Below are 20,072 nucleotides of genomic sequence, written 5' to 3'. Positions count from 1 at the left end.
TGAATATATGCCAAATTTAACCAATTATTTTATTAATAACTACCAATACTTTATTTAAATGTTAAAATTAAACTTTAAACAAAAATTAAACTATAAATTAATAATATATTAGCATATGACTTCAATTAAATTTATCTGGCACATATTCATGCAATTACTTAGACATAGGTATTTGTCTTTTTAAATTGTTAATGAAAATGTTTTTTTATAGAACTATCTAAACTAAAACAAAATATTTATTTTAAGAGATAGGAATGAAATAAAAAATGAAAACAGAAAATGCTTTGCACAGATATCAAAGTCTCACCCTAATAGATGCTTTATTACAAAAAACTTTGTTGATAGCAAGCCATGTTGGCAAATCCAACATATTCTGGAGCACCTCTTCATCCAACTCCAAATTCTTCAGTTCACCTTCTCCTTTGAGGGTACTTAGATTTATCTTGTCAGGAGATAAATTTTTAGTAAATCTGAAAGAGAATATATATTGACATTCATTTTAGTGTCAGTTACTGTACCCTAGTCATTCTTGCAAATATACAAAGCATTAAAAATAATAGCAGCACAAAGAAACACAAAACTTCAGTGACAGGCTCTACTTTAATCCATGTTTTTCAATGAGGTTTTGTTATTGTTTTGATCTCTCTCTTATCCATAGCTCTCTTATACAAAGCCTACAGTGTTTTTAGCATATATTTGAATATCATATTTCTACATACATAAAATTCTGGTTCTTACTGTCTTTCAAATTAATGAATATTTAAGTAACATCCACTTTTCACCAGGTACTATGCAAGGCAATAGGAATAACTCAAGGCCATCCCATAACCACGTGTTGTTCACTTTGCTACAGACCACATCACAGAAAGGAATATTCCTATTTTACTAACCAACCTACAAGGAAGGTTAAGGGAATAAGGGGACCCTTTAGAAGTAGCAATAGCAGCTGCTACCCATTCATCATCCCAAGAACAATATCAAAGGATATTAGTACTCCTTTTTAGAATCATCCAGAGATTCCCAGCTTCAGAAACTGACCCAGATCATTCAGGAATAAATTAGAGTACACAAATCTTTTTCTAAAAGGTCTCTGAGGAAAGGGATTATGCAACTCTACTTGGCAGCCAATTTTGGTGTTTTCTACATGAGACTTAAAAATACCAATTACTTATAATCCTAAATTGGCTGTACAAATACCATTTATCCTTTCTGTAGGAGTTAAGATAAATGAAGTAGTAAAGTGCTTAGTAAAAGTGCCAAAAGTCACATGGGAGACTAGATCCTAAATTCTAATTAAAGAACACAGATTCTCTATGATGAATTAAAAATGAAAATTCTTAAACTTAAGAAAAAAGACTGGAAATAACAATAATAGTTAAAACAATACTGGACGTTTTCCAAGGGTTTACTGTGTACCAGGTTCTTTGCACGTAAGCATTACTACTTCATCTAATTCCTACAATAAACCATTAAGGTCAATACTATTTTTATTCCCACTGATTTGATAAGTAAACATAATGAGAAACTAACTTACTTGCCCAATATCACAACTAATAAAGATAACAGTAGTAACAATAAATTATACATATACATTAAAGTACTTCCATATACATCACTTTATTTGATCCTTACAACAACCCTAGTTTGTCTCTTTTGCAGCCATTACTGAAGCAACAGCAGCCAAAATGAAATTCAATCCCTTCGTGACTTCTAATGAGAGCAAGAACCATAAAAGACATTTCAATGCACCTTCCCACGTTCACAGAAAGATTATGTCTTCTTCCCCTCTTTCCAAAGAGCTGAGTCAGAAGTACAATGTTCAATCCATGCTAATCCAAAAGAAGAATGAAGAACAGGTTGTGCAAGGACACTACAAAGGTCAGCAGATTGGCAAAGTAGTCCAGGTTTACAGGAAGAAATACATCATCTACACTGAATGAGTATAGTGAGAGAAGGTGAATAGCACAACTGTCCATGTGGCCATTCACCCTAGCGAGGTGGTTATCACTGGACCAAAAGTGGACGAAGACTACAAAAAGATCCTTGAACATAAAGCCAAAACTTGCCAGGTAGGAAAAGAAAGGGTAAATATAAGAAAGAAACAATTGAGAAGATGCACAAATAAAGTAATGTTACATATGACTTGAAATAAAAACTGTTCAAATGAAAACTATAAATAAATAAAACAACCCTAAAAAAAATGAAAAACTGCTAACTTTGCCCAGGAAGTACTTTTTTCAAAAATGAAACTACTGACAAAATTAACTACCAGCTAGGGGCGCCTGAGTGGCTCAGTGGTTAAGCGTCTGGGATCCTTAAGGGTCCTGGGATCGAGCCCCGCGTCGGGCTCCCTGCTCAGCGGGAAGCCTGCTCCTCCCTCTCCCACTCCCCCTGCTTGTGTTCCCTCTCTCGCTGTGTCTCTGTCAAATAAATAAAATCTTTAAAAAAAAAAAATTAACTACCAGCTAACAAGAGTTATCAGCCAGTCTTTTACCTTTTTTGAAACTAATTATTAAAGTAACAAAATAAACTGGTTATTCACATGCCCTACACATCAACAAGAATATCAATAAATACACACATGCTTCATTTCATGCTTCCCACTGACTCTGCACCAGAGTTTCTTGAGCCATATTTTATCGGGATTCATATCGTCTCACAGAATGTCAGCTGAGAAATACAGAATTCACATTTAACCCATATTTGACCAGTGATGCTGGGTTGTATTATACTGACCACCAATCATGTTTGGTTTAATACTATGATGTTTCCTGACAGGCTTTCACCCCTAATCATATAGGAATGACCTGCCACTACCTCAAGGCAGATTATTAGAGCTAGAAGGGAGCATTCACTAAGTACTTACTGAGAATTCACTATTCAGACACATACACTGACAAGCAATACACTCAAGGAGTCCCTGCCTTTGTGCAGTTCTCAGTTCAGTTGGTAGACAGAACACCAAAAACCATGACTAAGAGAGAATACAGTACAGGGTTTTAATCTAGAGCTTCACTGAAAACAGGGACTTTTGAGATGATATTTGAGAATGAGTAGTAGAACTTAACTAGGCAAGGAAAAAAAGGGAGACAGAAGAAAGAGTATTCCAAGCAGAGGGAATAAAACACAAAGAAAGGTTCTCAGGCTGGAGGGAGCATGGTATAAAATAGAACTGCAAGAGGACCAAGAGAGTAGAAGATAGATCAGAAAGGACAAAGGGACTGATTCTACAAGGCCTTGACCATTTCATTCAATCATTCATTTAGTAAATCCTAATTGATACCTATAAATTAACAAACAATGGAGATATGACAATGAACAAAACATAAAAAATCTGCCTTCACGGGACTTAAAGGGACAGAATTCTGTGGAGAACGAAAAAATAAGTTAAATACATAGTAAGTCAGATTCTGACTATGGAGGGGAAAAACACCAAAATAGTAAGATAGCAGGAATAAGCAGAGAACCTTTTAATTTTTAAAAGGATGGACAGGAAAACGCTCAGTGAAAAGATGACATTCGGGCAAAGATCTGAAGGAAGTGAAGGAGGTAGCTATACAAATATCTAGAGGAAGAATGCTCTAGGCCAAGGAAAAGCAAGGGTAAAAACCTGAGGTGGGAAAATGCTTGGCATGTCTGAGGAATAGCAAGAAGGTCAATGTGGCTGGAGAAAGGGAGCAGAAAGGCAAGAGTAAAAGGAAATGAGTTAAGTTAGAGAAATAAGAAGGGCCAGATCACACGGAACCTTTAAAACCACTCTGAGGACTCTGGCTTTTACTCTGAGTAAAAACGAGAGTGACTGAAGATGGTTTTGACTAGAATAGGAAATCTTTTTTTTTTTAAAGATTTATTCATTTTTTATTTGAGGGGGAGAGAGAGAGAGTGAGTGTGTACATGAGCACAGGGAGAGAGACTCTCTCTGCAGACTCCACGCTGTGTGTGGAGCCCAACACAGGGTTTGATCTCAAGACCCTGATATCATGACCTGAGCTGAAATCAAGAGTCAGATGCTCAACCAACTCAGCCACACAGGTGCCCCTGGAAACTTTAATTTTCAAAGGTTCACTCCATTGAGAATATATGAAAGGGAGGACGTGGACAGAAGCAGGAGGCCCAGATAGGAAGTTACTGCAAGAATCCAGGTAAGAGAAGAGCTGCCCTGGATCAAGATGGAAGAGTAAAAAGTGATAGAAAGGGAAAAGTCGAGAGAGATTCTGAAAGTAAAGCCAACAGGATTTGATTGTACAGAATGACGTCAAGGATGACTTCCAAGGTTTTTAGTCTGAGTATATGGAAGGATAGAGTTACCATTTATCAGGGTTAAGAAACAGAGGGAGAAATAAGTTTGGGATTAAGGATCAGAATTTAGGCTTTGAATAGTTTAATTAAGAGATGCCCATTAGATACCCAATAAGAGATGCCAATTACGTAAATATTCAAATCTCATTCAGTAGCTGCAGATACAAATATGGTGATCACCAATGTTAGAGATGGTACCTATAGTTGCAAGATGGAGACAGAAAATTAAATGGCTCAAGGACTGTGGTCAGAGACCACTAAGAAGCCAAGAAATGTGAAAGAAACCAATAAAGGAGATTACAAAAGAAGAACCAATAAGGCAGGAGAGAAACGAGGTTGCTTTAGAGTTTTGTTTTCTTTATTAAGGTAAGAGAACTCAGCAAGCTTATATGTTGGTGACAATGATGCAGAAAAAAGAAAACTACTGATGGTACAGTAAGGACAGACAACTGCTAGAGCAAAATCCATGATTAGAAGACAGCAGATACAGTATACACGAGGAGGGGGTGGCCTTGAATAGCTCTGACACTGGAAAGCATGTTAATACTCTATATATGTAAAAATAAAATGAGAAAGAACGAGAAGAGGGGAAGCACCTAAAGTTGAAATCAACCTGAAACAACCTAATTATATTTCCAAAATACTATAAGCTTATTTATTTATTTATTTATTTATTAAAGATTTTATTTATTTATCTGAGAGAGAGAATGGGAGACAGAGAGCATGAGAGGGAAGAAGGTCAGAGGGATAAGCAGACCCCCCGCTGAGCAGGGAGCCCGATGTGGGACTCGATCCAGGGACTCCAGGATCATGACCTGAGCCGAAGGCAGTCGCTTAACCAACTGAGCCACCCAGGCGCCCCACTATAAGCATATTTAAAGGGAAGAGGAAGAGAGGAAGGACAGACAGAGGGACAGATGGGCAAAGACTAATTGGAGTAACCAACATTTGACTGTATATCCTTAGTGCTGGGCAAGAAGGGATGTAAGGGTGTGTGTGTGTGTGCATATGGGAGGGGTTAGTGAAGAAATCAAGCAACATCTTGACCGGGTATGTACAAGAATGTTCATCTCAATGACATTTACAAAGGGAAAAAAGTGAAAGCACTTAAATGTCCAAAGGGAAATAATCTCTTTAATTATATCATGCTACATACATATCAAGTAATATGTCTTGCCAACCATATAAAGAAAATGCTTATATTATAGTGAAAATTTGAGGTTTAAACTTACATACTGTGATTTCAATTATGTAAAAAATACATTATAAAATGTCAAATATCAAGAGTACCTACGATTGGTAAGATTTTAGACTTCTTCGTCTTTATACTTTCCTATATGTTTATGTTATGTTAATAAGGAGCATATGTCACTTTTATAAAGACAAAAATTCGGGGCGCCTGGGTGGCTCAGTCGTTAAGCGTCTGCCTTCGGCTCAGGTCATGATCCCAGGGTCCTGGGATCGAGCCCCGCATCGGGCTCTCCCCTCTGCGGGAAGCCTGCTTCTCCCTCTCCCACTCCCCCTGCTTGTGTTCCCTCTCTCGCTGTGTCTCTCTCTGTCAAATAAATAAATAAAATCTTTAAAAAAAAGAAATATTCTTAAAAAAAAAAAGACAAAAATTCATCAAAAACCCAAAAAGACAGGCCTGACAAGAGTAAAAGTGAAAGATGGAAAGATTAAAATTCATGTCATTAACAAGAAATTCTACCTTCAATTTAGTTCTTATTAAAGGGAGAACATATGCAAAGAGCATGGGCCTTAAAGTCAGACAAGTAAGTCTAAATTCCTGTTAGCCACTTACTGTGGTACCTCTGTGCCTCAGTTTGCTCATCTATAAAATGGGGGAAATAATACCAACCTCAAACAATTTTAGTAAGGATTAAAGATAATACATAAAGCATCTGGTACAAAACAGATATCCAAATAAGAGTTCTCTTTTTCCTTCCCTTTTTTTATTTAGATTATGGACACATTGATTATAGTTTAAACTAAAGCAAAATCAAAAGTTCATGCTTACCCAAATAGGACTTCAAATGGTCAAGTTATAGAGCTAATCTGGAAAACATATTAATACTGCTCATCTATTGAACTATTTAAATAGAAAGCAGAAGATATAATGGTAACTTACATTCACAGCTATTAAACAGCTTATTCCCTACATTGGATAAACAGTGCATATATCAAATTATTTATCTTCCATTATTCATGTTAGGCTTTAATTTTCATGTATTTTCATTCTGCACAAATGTGCCCCAATCATTTATTAATATAATTATGTTTCTTGCAAAAACAGGAACTGGAGAATGATTCTTCAGCCACACTTTTCATAACTTAACTGATAAAGGGAAAGCAGATTATAAGTGTATACGAGGCAAACAAAGGGAGGGAAACTCACAAAAGAGCATTAAGAATCTTTAATAACATGTACAATAACAGGAACCATAAACAATTTCAGGACAAGGTAAATAACTCAAGAGATGCATATTTACTGATGAGGTTTGAAAAGAATGTCCCGGGGTTTTAATATTTGAATGCAAAGAGGTAAGTGTAGAAAAAGGTAGGTAACTAGGTCAGAAAAGGGTTTATAACTGTGTTAAAATTCTTTTGAGCTCTAAGATTTTATGATTCTACCTCCAAATAAGTATTTAACCCGGAGATGGTACATTTGAGAAATCTGTTTCAGGTTGCTTTAGCAAATAAAACAACTGTATTATCTTTGTTTTAATGATGTAGCTATAGAATGGATCTGATGAAAGTTCAAGTAAATCATGACTAAAATTTATAGTAACATTAGATATAAAATTTATGCTTTTTGATTTATGATCTGCATACTTAGTGTTTTATCGAGACCCCCAATTTTTTTTTTGGAAAAATTTTACCACTGGTTATATCAGGTCTCTGTGTTCATATTCCCATTTAACCTGTGTCTTTGTATTAGTAATAAATAGCTAACACTGAGTTTTCCTGTGTATTAGGGACAGTTCCTAGCATTTTACATATTCTAACCCAGTTAATCATCAAAACAGCCCCGTGAAAGCAGGTATTATTTTGTTATCGCCATTTCACAGATAATGAAACTGAGGTATAGAGAAGTTGAGTAGTAAGTACATCCCTATGAGGATTAAATTCTCACTGTATATGAAGAGCTATTATAAGAATATATGTAAGAATTATCTTTGTTTAAGCAAATTTAATAACTTTTGCTTGATTTTATTCAAAACAGTATTTCTAGAAGAGAACAAAGTACCTTAAGACCACATTAAAGTCGTACAAGAGAGGATGTTTCTGGAGAGACTTCCCAAAATCTGAAAGACCACCAAGTCCTTTGGCTAGGAACATTAAGTTACTAATCTGCAACTAATCACATCCTTTCATAGTCCATTGGTTTCATCATGCAGATGTAAACATCACTCCACTCAAAACTAAGAAACAGGGGCGCCTGGGTGGCTCAATTTGTTAAGTGAGCGACTCTTGATTTCGGCTCAGGTCCTGGGATTGAGCCCCACGTCGGGCTCCACACTCAGCATGGAGTCTGCTTGAGATTATCTCTCCATCCCCACTGCCCTCCCGCTCGTTCTCTCTCTCAAGTAAATAAATAAATCTTAAAAAAAAATAAATGGATGAGGCTTTTCTAAAGAAACCCGTATTTCCTCATTTTCTCCATTATCTAACCCCATTTTTTCACCCCCATTGTACCTCTTTTAATGTGGCACTCTCCTCTTGGGGCTACTTGCTTTCTTGCCCTACTCTATGCCTTATTATCTTCAGGGACAAAAAGTGAACTAGCTAATTTTAAAAATGTTGATATAAGTTAAGTCAAGAAATATGCTTTATGTTACAGCCTAGTACATACAGACACACACACACAATTAAGATGAAAATTTCATAGAATAGTTTAATACAGTCTGATATTTTCTATTCTATTTCATTCTTTTAAAATAGTGATCCCAGGGAGCCTGGGTGGCTCAGTCAGTTAAATAGGTGACTCTTGATTTCAACTCAGGTCATGATCTCAGGGTTGTGAGACGAGCCCCGCGTCAGGCTCTCTCACCCTCTACCCCTCCCCCAACAATGCACACACATGCACTCTCTCTCGCTCTCTCTCAAATAAATCTTCAAAAAATAAAATACAGGGCGCCTGGGTGGCTCAGTTGGTTAAGCGACTGCCTTTGGCTCAGGTCATGATCCTGGAGTCCCAGATCGAGTCCCGCATCGGGTTCCCTGCTCGGCAGGGAGTCTGCTTCTCCCTCTGACCCTCCTCCCTCTCATGTGCTCTCTCTCATTCTCTCTCAAATAAATAAATAAAATCTTTAAAAAAAAAAATACAATTACAAGGTGCCACATAGATTTCACAAGGTAAGCTATAACTCACAGCTTAACAAAAAATATGTAAGAAGTTCATCATGACCAAGTATGAAGATCGGTTTAACATTCAAAAATCAACCAGTGTAATACATCATATTAAAAAGTAAAATCGCATGATGATCTCAATAGAGACATAAAAAAGCACATAAAAAGTCAACACCATACATGGGAAAATAACTCTCAACAAACTAGGAACAGAAGAGAAGTTCCTCCAAACTACAAAGGACATCTATGAAAATCCTACAGCTAAAATCATACTTAAAGATGGAAGACTAAAACATTTTATCCCTAAGACAGAGACAAGACAAGGGTATCTGCTCTTACCACTTCTATTCAGCATTGTATTGGAGGTTCTAGCCAACACAATAAGGCAAGAAAAAAAAAGACATTCTGTTCAGAAAAGAAGTAAAACTGCCTTTTTTCCCAAACGACATGATCATCTGTATAGAAAACCATACAGAATCCTCTAAAAAGCTATCAGAACTAATAAATGAGTGTAGCAAGGTTATAGGATATAAGAGCAATATTAGAAATAAAATTAATTGAAGAGACACAGGAACCAAATGAAAGCACTCCTAATGGCTAAAGCCGGAACAATTTGGGCAACAAAATAAATTATTAGATTATAACTCAAAATATAAAATAAATATACCTGAGTATACATAGATATAAAAACATGATTGAATAAATAACTGGGAGAGAAGGGATAAATCTCCCATACAGAAAAGTTCCAAATAACTTAAGTTTTCTCTATTCCAACCTCAGGGAAGTGGAACATAACCCTTCATTTCTTTTTTGTGTGTGGCTGCTTTTCTTTCCAAAGTATACAGTATGACAGTGGGCAAAAGAGTAACTTTACAGTTGAGAATCTGACAAAGGCCAACATCAACAATAAGACATGTTGATTGCATGTACTTCTGATATGACATAATAAAAATGGCATTTGACTCTGTGGTCTTGCCAAAAACCCATAACCCATTCTAATCATGAGAAAAACATACAAATACTGATTGAGAGACACTGAACAAAATATCTAACCAGTACTACTGAACTCTCAAGATCATCAAAGAGAAGGAAAGTCTTAGAAACTGTCAGAGTCGGGAGTCTAAAACAAAATGATGACTAAATTATGTGATATTCACAATGAGATCCTGGAACTAAAAAAGGACATTAGGTAAAAAAACTTAGGAAATGCGAGCAAAGTATAGGCTATAGTTAACAATAATTTATAAATATAGGTTCATTAATTGTGACAAATGTACCATACTATTTAACATATTAATAAGAGATGGGACTCTAATACTACTGAATCCTGTCCTTTTTCAATGTTTTAAAATAGTCCATGAATAGCTAATCCTTAAAATCTGTTTTTCTCAACCATAGAAAATCTGTCATGCATACCTTATTTCAAAGGGGTACATGAAAAGCTCTAGTGATTCATGAAAACTGCTTGAGAGCATAAACCCAAAGCATAACACAGGAGTAAATTCTTACTAAGACTATGAGAAGCCTAGGGTGCCTGGGTGGCTCAGTTGGTTAAGCGACTGCCTTTGGCTCAGGTCATGATCCTGGAGTCCCTGGATCGAGTCCCGCATCGGGCTCCCTGCTCAGCAGGGAGTCTGCTTCTCCCTCTGACCCTCCACCCTCTCATGTACTCTCTCTCATTCTCTCTCTCTCAAATAAATAAATAAAATCTTAAAAAAAAAAAAAGACTATGAGAAGCCTAATAAAAATCTTTGCTACAGGTCTCCAACCAATATTATTTCTTGATTCATAAAATTTTTCAGAATTTCTTATATCCACATTTTTGTTATTAGTAACTTAGCAGACAGTATTGTGCAGGGGAATACATGGCTACCTCGAAAACTGCTACCCAGAGTAAGTATTTACAAACCTGCCAACCTGGCATTGATTGTTACAGAGTGAATACAAACAAGAAATCCAAAGGCTATCTTCTTTTTCCACAGAAAAATAATTTTAAGATTTTCAGCAGAGAAGCTGACCAGTATATCCTAGTAAAATGAGATGTATGAATAGTGTTTTACTGCCTTACATGGTAATCCCTCTACAAAAATAAAAAGATCTACAATAAAGGAAACCACACACACACACACATAATAGGGGAGATGGGATGTGAGATATATGAACACTCTTTATACTATCCTTACAGCCTTTCTATCAACCTAAAAGTATTCCCCCCCAAAATATCTTATTTATAAAAATCATTTGAGCTGCATATGGAAGGTTTATCCATTTTGTTGTATGTAAATTTCATTTTTTTTTTAAAAAAGCTATTGCAATAAAAATATCAATTGTTTCCATATCCTAGCAACAATTGGAAAATGAACATTTTAAAGTACCATTTACACTAGCATAAGTATGAAATTTTTACGGATAAATCTGACAAAAGTTATACAAGACCTATATACTGAAAACCAAAAAATGTTGCTGAAATTTTAAAAGACATAAATAAATTGAGGAACACATATGTAGATCAGAAGACTCAGTATTTTTTAAGATGTCATTTCTCCTCAAATAGATTTATAGATCCTAAGCAAATACCCAGCAGGCTTTTTGGCAGAAACAGGTTGATTCTGGAATTTATACGAATATACAAGACGTGGACATCAAACTAATTTTGAAAAAGATGAACAGAGTTGGAGGCCTTGTACCACCAATTTCAAGACTTCTTAAAAAGCTACTGTGGGGGGGGGGGGCGCCTGGGTGGCTCAGTCGGTTAAGCACCTGCCTTCAGCTCAGGTCATGATCCCAGGGTCCTGGGATCAAACCAGGCATCAGGCTCCCTTCTCAGCAGAGTCCGCTCCTCCCTTCCCCTCTGCTCCTCCCCCTTCCCCTGCTCCTTCTCTCTCTCTCTCTCAAATAACTAAATAAAATCTTTAAAAAATATATTTAAAAAAAAGTTACAGTGGGGCACATGGCTGGCTCAGTTGGTAGAGCATCAAACTTGATCTCAGGGTCATGAGTTCAAGCCCCGCGTTACGCATAGTGCTTACTTTAAAAAACAAACAAACAAACAAACAAAACTACAGTATTCAAGATGGTTTGAGATTGGTGTAAAGATAGACCCATGAACAATGGAACAAAACAGAGAGTCCTGAAATAGAACCAAATTTATAGTAAGGGGATGTTCAACAAAGGCACAAAAGCAAATCAATGAGAAAAAGATAGGGGTTCCTGAGTGGCTCAGTCTTGATCTCAGCTCAGGTCTTGATCTCAGGGTTGTGAGCTCAAGCCCGCGTGTAGCTTAAAAAAAAAAAAAAAAAAAGATACTATTTTCAATAAATTGTGTTGGGTGTTGGAACAACTGTATAGCCACGGCCAAAAGAAGAAAAAACAAAAGAACCTTGATACTTATCTCACACCATAAACAAATATTTAAATAGATCACAGACCAAAATCTAAAAACCGAATATATAAAGTCTCTGTAAGAAAATAGAGAAGAAAATCTTGGTGATCTTGAGCCTGTCAAAGATTTCAGAGCACTAAATGAGAAAAATATGCAGTCTTTTTTTTTTTTTAAGATTTTATTTATTTAGTGGTGCCTGGGTGGCTCAGTTGTTAGGCGTCTGCCTTCGGCTCAGGTCATGATCCTAGAGCCCTGGGATCGAGCCCCGCATCGGGGGTCCCTGCTCCGCGGGAAGCCTGCTTCTCCCTCTCCCACTCCCCCTGCTTGTGTTCCCTCTCTCGCTGTGTCTCTCTCTCTGTCAAATATATAAATAAAATCTTTAAAAAAAAAAAAAAAGAACCCTTACAACTCAAAAATAAGACAACAGATTAATAAAATAAGCAAAAGATTTAAACAGACCCTCAAACCAAAGAAGACATACAGATGGCAGATAAGCACATGAAAAGATGTACAATATAGCCAGTCAATAGGGAACTGCAAATTAAAACCACACCACTACTTACCCACTAAATGAGAAAATTCAAAGACTGACCATACTGAGCATTCTTTTTTTTTTTAAGATTTTTTATTTATTTATTTGAAAGAGAGAGAATGAGAGAGAGAGAGAGAGCACATGAGGGGGGGAGGGTCAGAGGGAGAAGCAGACTCCCTGCCGAGCAGGGAGTCCAATGCGGAACTCGATCTAGGGACTCCAGGATCATGACCTGAGCCAAAGGCAGTCACTTAACCAACTGAGCCACCCAGGCGCCCCATACTGAGCATTCTTGAAGATATGAAGCAACTGGAACTCACACACTTGCTGGTGAGAACATAAAATGTACACTTCAGAACGCTGTTTACCAGTTTCTTAAAAACTTATGTATGTACCCATGTATAACTCAATCATCCTACTCCTAGGCATTTACCTAAGAGAAATGAAAAGAATATGTCCTCACAAAGACTTATACACGAATGTTTACAGCAGCTTTATTTGTAATAGTCCAAAACTGGAAACAACCTAAATGACCATCATCAGGTGAATGGATAAACACATTATGGCATATTCACAATGAAATATATTCAGCAATAAGAGAGAATGCATATAACAGAACAGATTAATTGCAAAATAATTATGCTGATGGAAAGAGGCCAAAAGAAGGTATATGAATCATTTATATAAAATTTTAGAAAATACAAACTAACCTAAGTGAAATAAAGTAGATTATATATTAATAAAGAATGAGGCAGGAGGGGAGGAAGGAGAGGACTACAAAAGGACATAAGGAAACTTAAGGGCATATGTCAAAATTTCATCAAACTGTATACCTTAAATATTTACAGTTTACTGCATATAAATCAATGATATTTCAATAAAGCTGTTTAAGTCATATATAAAAAATGCTTATACAAGATTTTCTTTACTTGCATATTAAAAAAATAAGCTAAACAAACTATAAATTGAGAACACTCAATAAAGAAGGTAATTTATTATGAGCACACCTTCTCTCTCTCTCTCTCTCACACACACACCTATGTATACTTCCTAATAAAAAAGAAAATGGACTAGTTAACTTAATAAAATACAAGGAAATCAGAATTTTTAAGATATCTGAACCATAGCTTTTTGAAAACCATTCGTAATTTGTCATCTGAAGATATGAGAAGCAATTTTTAAACCAAGTTAAAAGACGGAGTAGATCACTCAGCACAGAGTCTGCTTGGGATTCTCTCTCCCTCTCCTTCTGACCCTCCCGCTCGTGTTCTCAATCTCTCTCTCTCTCAAAACAGATAAAAAAATCTTTAAAAAAAAATTAAAAATTAAAAACCGAGTAGATCAATAAGCAGCCTTCATACTATCAAAAAATATGAAATAATTTTAGCACCTGAAAAGTTCCACTAATCCAAAGTCTTCCATCTTATAATATAAAATGTGAAGCCCATGGGGCTCCTGGGTGGCTCAGTCGTTAAGCATCTGCCTTCAGCTCAGGTCATGATCCCATGGGATCAAGCCCCGCGTCGGGCTCCCTGCTCAGTGGAGAGCTTGCTTCTCCCTCTCCCACTCCCCCTGCTTGTGTTCCTTCTCTCTCTGTCTCTCTCTGTCAAATAAATAAATAAAATCTTTAAAAAAAAAAAAAATGTGAAGCCCAAAAGGGTTTAAGTCAACTGCTAAGGTCATACCAAGGCAGAGCCAAGACTATAATCAAATTTGTATAATTTTAACTTAAAAGGTATTTCAATATCAATTACCATTTCATTATTATACTGATTGATTTTCAATTCAACAATATTTAATAAACATTTCCTGAGCATTATAGGAATATATGGCAATTCTTACCTTCAAGGAGCTTTCAATGTCAATTTGAAGCTTATTAAATATTTAAGACATAAATGTTATTTTCTTCAAAGAACTTTAGTGTTAATGGAAGAAGAATCAAGTTATGCTCATAATAATTTTTTTTTAGTATTCTCAATTTACAGAGTTTGTTTGGCTTGGTTATTTTTATAATACACATGTAAAGGATATCAACCAATCTTGCCTAACCAGTTTTTTCACATTTAAAGAACTGAAAAGTTTTAAAGAATGGAAGAGGTTATAAGTTGGCAGCCTGTGAGCTTTGTTTTATCTACAAATACGTTTTGTCTGTCTGCACAGTGTTTTAAAAAACCTGAATGGGTGGCTAACATCTAAAATGAGTAGACCTTGTATTAAAATCTGGGTTTCCTAATTTTGTTGAAATATTGGAACACCTGATACAACTACACATGCATCCTTCATGGCAAAAACTGAGCAATGATTAGGCTCTTGGGTAACTTAGACAAATAAGACATAATTACTGCTTTCAAAAACCTCAGTTTATTATTAGAGACAAGCACATAAACAAATCATGGCAGTACGTTACAGTTTTACTATGTGCCAAGCACTGTGTGACAGATATTACAATTAAAATGAAAATAGGATAAGATGGAGGTACATGAGAAGTAGTGATCATTTGTTAAAAATACTGTTTAGGGAAGGCTTCATGGAGGCCAAACTTGAGCTGTTTTTTAAGAGTTAAGTTTCTTCCAGGTGAGAGGACATTTTAGGCATGGCAACAGCATGTTCAAAGTTACAGGATCACATACAGTAGACATGGATGAAGTACAAGGCATCAGGTAGTTTGTAATGAAATGGAATTCCTTTGAAAGATGGACTGAAGCCAGATCATGAAGGACTCTTGCATCCCATGCCAAGGAATGTAGGTTTCATCCTACACATCTGCATTGTTCCCACAATGCTCCTAAGAAGACTCATGATTCAACATAGCTGGGAGAAGAAATAAAAAGGGAAAAGATGTAATAGCTGATCGCCCTAATTACTGATTCAACTAAATTACTAAAAGGAAATTTATGAGCATAGCCGGTCTTTGTTCCATTAACAAGGAGCCCTACTTTTTGCCTATCTTATTCAGTTAAGTTCATTTTAATATTTCTTTGGGCAAAAAATTCTACTGTTATAAACAAATTTTTTTAAAAAGCTTGAACATGAGCCATTAAAAATTTTTTACCAATCTTTACGTCTACACATTAACAAAGCAAAGGATAAAAACCATATGATCATCTCAGTAGACACAGAAAAAGCATTTAACAAAATTCAACATCTATTTATGATAAAAATTCTCAACAAAGTGTGTATTGAAGAAATGTACCCCTCAACATAATAAAGGCCCTAAGACGAATCCACGGCTAACATCCTACTCAACAGTGAAAAGCTTAAGGATTTTCCTCCAAGATCAGGGGCAAGACAAGGATGCTCACTCTCACCACTTTAATTCAACATAGTATTGGAAGTCCTAGCCAGAGCAATTAGGCAAGAAGAAGAAATAAAAGGAATCCAAATTGGAAAGGAAAAAATAAAATTGTCAATTTGTAGATGATATAATACAATATATAGAAAATTCTAAAGACTGCACCAGAAAACTACTAATAAGAATGAATAAATGAATTCAATAAAGTAGCAGGATACAAAATTAACATACAAAAATAGGTTGCACTAATAATGAGTTATCAGAAGTTAAGAAAACAATCCCATTTACAACTGCACCGAAAAGAATAAAATATCTAGGAATAAATTTGACCAGGGAGTGAAAGACCTATATACTCTGTAAGACACTGATAAAAGAAACAGAGGACAGCACAAATAAATGGAAAGATACTCTGTGCTCATGGAATGAAAAAAATACTGTTAAAATGTCCACACTACCCAAAGCAACCTACAAATTCAATGCAATCCCCATCAAAAGACCAATGACATTTTTCATAGAACTAAAACAAAGAATCCCAAAACCTGCCTGGATCCACGAAAAGACCCTGAACAGCAAAAGCAATCATGAGAAAAAATAAAGCTGGAGGTTATCATGCTTCCTGATTTCAAATACTACAAAACTGTTAGTAACCAAATCAGTACCAGTAACCAAATCAGTACCAGTATGGTACTGGCATAAAAACTTAGACACATATATCAAGGAAATAGAAAAGAGAGCCCAGAAATATATATATATATGTTCAATTAATCTATGACAAAGAAGGCGAGAATATACAATGGGGGAAAAAAGGTCTCTTCAATAAATGGTGTTGGGAAAACTGATGGCCACATGTAAAAAAAATGAAACCGGGTCACTATCTTACACCACATACAAAAATAAATTCAAAATGAATTAAGGACTTGAATGTGAAGCCAGAAACCATGAAACTCCCAGAAAAGAAAAAAACAGATAGTAAGCTCTTTGACACTGGTCTTAGCCATATTTTTTTTTGAACCACTCTTCTTAGGCAAGGGCAACAAAGGTAAAATAAATAAATGGCATTACATCAAACTACAAGCTTTTGCACAGCAGAAGAAACCATCAACAAAATGAAAAAGCAACCTAACTGAATGAAAGAAGATATTTACAAATCATACACCTGATAAGAGATGAATATCCAAAATATATAATGAACTTACACAACTTAATATATATAAAAAAATACTATTTAAAAATGAGGAGAGGATCTGAATAAACAGTGTCCCAAGGAAGACATACGGATGGCCAATGGACACATGAAAAGATGCTCAACATCACTAATCATCAGGGAAATACAAATCAAAACCACAAGGAGATACCACTCCTTTTATCAAAAGGACAAAAAATAACAGGTGTTGGTGAGGGTGTGGAAAAAAGGGAACCTTCATACACTGTTGGTGGGAATGTAAAGTGGTGCAGCCACTATGGAAAACAATATGAAAACATCTCAAAAAATTAAAATTAGAACTACCACACTATCCATCAATTACACCTCTAGGAATATATCCAAAAAACAAAAAACAAAACAAAAAAACCCCCCACCAATTCAAAGAGATATATGCACAAGACCTAGGTTCACTGTAGCACTATTTACAACAGCCAAGATATGGAAGCAATCTAATTATCCACCAATAGATGAATGGATATAGAAGACGTGGCATACATACACAATGGAATATTACTCAGCCATAAAAAAGAATGAACTCTTGCCATTTGCAGCATGGATGGACCTAGAGAGTTTTATGCTAAATGAAGTAAATCAGACAATGACAAATACCATATGATTTCACTTATATGTATAATCTAAAAAATGAAGCAAATGAACAAGCAAAACAAAAAAAGACTCACAGATATTAGAAGCAACTATTGGCTACCAGACTGGGAAGGGATTGGGGGCTCTACAAAATAGATGACGGGGATTAAGAGGCACAAATTTCCTGAGGATATAAGTAAGTCATGAGGATATAATGTACCGCATAGGTACTACAGCCAGCAATATTTTAACAATTTTGTGTCGTGACAGATGGTAACTAGACTTATTGTGGGGTTCATTTCATAATGTATAAAAACATCACTATGATGGGGCACCTGGGTGGCTCAGTCAGTTAAGCATTCAACTCTTGATTTCAGCTCCGGTCTTGATCTCAGGGTCATGAGATTAAGCCCTGCATCCTGGCTCTGCACTCAGGAGAGCTTGGGTTTCTCTCTCCCTCTCATTCTCTCTCTTTCTAAAATGAACAAGTTTTTTAAAAAATACATCACTATGGGGGCTTCTGTGTGGCTCAGTCAGTTGGGCATTTGCCTTCGGCTCAGGTCTGAGCTGCTCAGCCGGGGAGTCTGCTTCTCCCTCTCTCTTTGACCCTCCCTTCTACTTGTGCTCTCGCTCACTCTCTTTCTCAAATGAATAAATAAAAGATCTTAAAAAAATCACTATGGGGGCGCCTGGGTGGCTCAGATGGTTAGGCGTCTGCCTTCGGCTTGGGTCATGATCCCAGGGTTCTGGGATCGAGTCCCACACTGGGCTCCCGGCTCAGCAGGGAGCCTGCTTCTCCCTCTGACCCTCTCCCCTCTCATGCTGTTTCTCTCTCGCTTGCTCTCTAAAAAACAAATAAAATCTTGAAAAAAAAAAATCACTATGATGTAAACCTGGAATCAATGGGCTACTGTGTGTCAATTATACTTCAATTAAAAAAAAAAAAGATTTTTACCAAGAAATTAAATGGTAAGATTAGCATTTTGAACAGATCTCTCTAGGAACAGTGCCAAGGGTGGATTAAAAAAGTATGAGACCAGAAGGAAATGAGAATGCTTATTTGCAAGAGTAACACAAGAAATGATGAGTTAAATCTGGATATTCAAGTCTTACTGATGTCTACTTGGTGCCAAGAAGTCGGCTATGTGCTAGGTTCAGGAAAAGGAAGATAAATTTAAGAGTTATTTAAATAAAAAGGCATCATAATTTATTAAAATGAGAAGATAAAGAGAGAAAAGGAATTAAGTTTGGTAGGTGACTTGAATAAACAAATGGATAGCTATGGTTTAAACTAAGAATAAAATTGTAACACCTCATCTTCAGTAAGCTAAGCACAAATCAGGTCAAATAAAGAGATGTTAAGGAAGTGTAATCTAAAAAAAGCAAAGGATTATAGCTATGACTATAGTTCAGGAGCAAAGGTTCTAGAGGATTTATTAGAGGTATATACAAAACCAGAACCATCTTTGAATGCCTTTATAAACAACATCCTTAAATATCAATATCCTAAAGATAATCTCAAAGGTTTCCCTAATGGTCTACCTAAGGTTAAAGCTTGGCATCTTTCCCTTGGCAATTCTGGTTTAGATCCAGACACCCAAATGATAGCAAAGAATCAAGGCAGACAAGAATACTGGAAAACAATATTTAATTGATCATATCTATACAATTGCTAACACATGGCCAGTAAGTTTATCAAATGTCACATCACTCCTCTGTAATGAGTTGCACAATTCTGCTCATGGTTAATCATTTTTTTTTAGGACTTTTTTTTTTTAAGTAATCTCTACACCTGGGCGCCTGGGTGGCTCAGTTGGTTAAGCGACTGCCTTCGGCTCAGGTCATGATCCTAGAGTCCCAGGATGGAGTCCCGCATCGGACTCCCTGCTCAGCAGGGAGTCTGCTTCTCCCTCTGACCCTCCCCCCTCTCATGAGCTCTCTCTCTATCTCATTCTCTCTCAAATAAATAAAATCCTAAAAAAAAAAAAAAGTAATCTCTACACCTAACATGGGGCTTGAACTCACAACCCCAGATCAAGAGTCACATGCTCCATCAACTGAGCCAGCCAGGTGCCCCAATCATGGTTAATGTTTAATTACCAATTTCTCACTAGACTTTTAGAATAGGTTCAAAGTAGTTATGTGGATAAATTTCCTAAGCACTAGAAGTGTTCAATGATATAAGTTTCTAGGTTTTTCATTAAATACAACTTGAAAGAAATTCAGTGCCATTTCCATGAATCTGGTTTTATAACATAATTACTTTCCCTGATAATGAATTTTTAAAAGGGGTAAGGGGAGAGGGGAAGTAATAAATGGGGTGGCAAGTCCTTACATTCCTCAAGAACTCTATTTTCACTGCTGTTCATAAGAATTACTTCAACTCTTTGATAAAGATCATAATTAACATTAAATACACAAAATAAAC

At 36.1% G+C, this 20,072-nt stretch overlaps 1 protein-coding gene and 1 pseudogene across 4 annotated transcripts in view; one reads left to right on the top strand and one right to left on the bottom strand.

Annotated features, from left to right (window-relative positions):
* UHRF1BP1L (UHRF1 binding protein 1 like) overlaps window positions 1-20,072 on the bottom strand; it is a 107,964-nt gene that overhangs the window by 76,641 nt on the left and 11,251 nt on the right. For all 4 annotated transcript variants that reach the window (XM_034987759.1, XM_034987758.1, XM_034987761.1 and 1 more), the window contains one exon: window positions 308-470. In XM_034987759.1, coding sequence (XP_034843650.1) covers window positions 308-370 — 63 coding nt within the window. In that variant the 5' untranslated portion in view covers window positions 371-470. The remainder of the gene's footprint in view (window positions 1-307; window positions 471-20,072) is intronic.
* Window positions 1,686-2,125, top strand: LOC117998840 (annotated as a pseudogene).

Source organism: Mirounga leonina, unplaced genomic scaffold (assembly GCF_011800145.1).
Source record: "Mirounga leonina isolate KUSES-001 unplaced genomic scaffold, KU_Mleo_1.0 Mir_418, whole genome shotgun sequence".
Taxonomy (NCBI): Eukaryota; Metazoa; Chordata; class Mammalia; order Carnivora; family Phocidae; genus Mirounga; species Mirounga leonina.
Note: the sequence above shows the minus strand (reverse complement) of the source record. Positions and strands in the feature narration are given on the sequence as shown.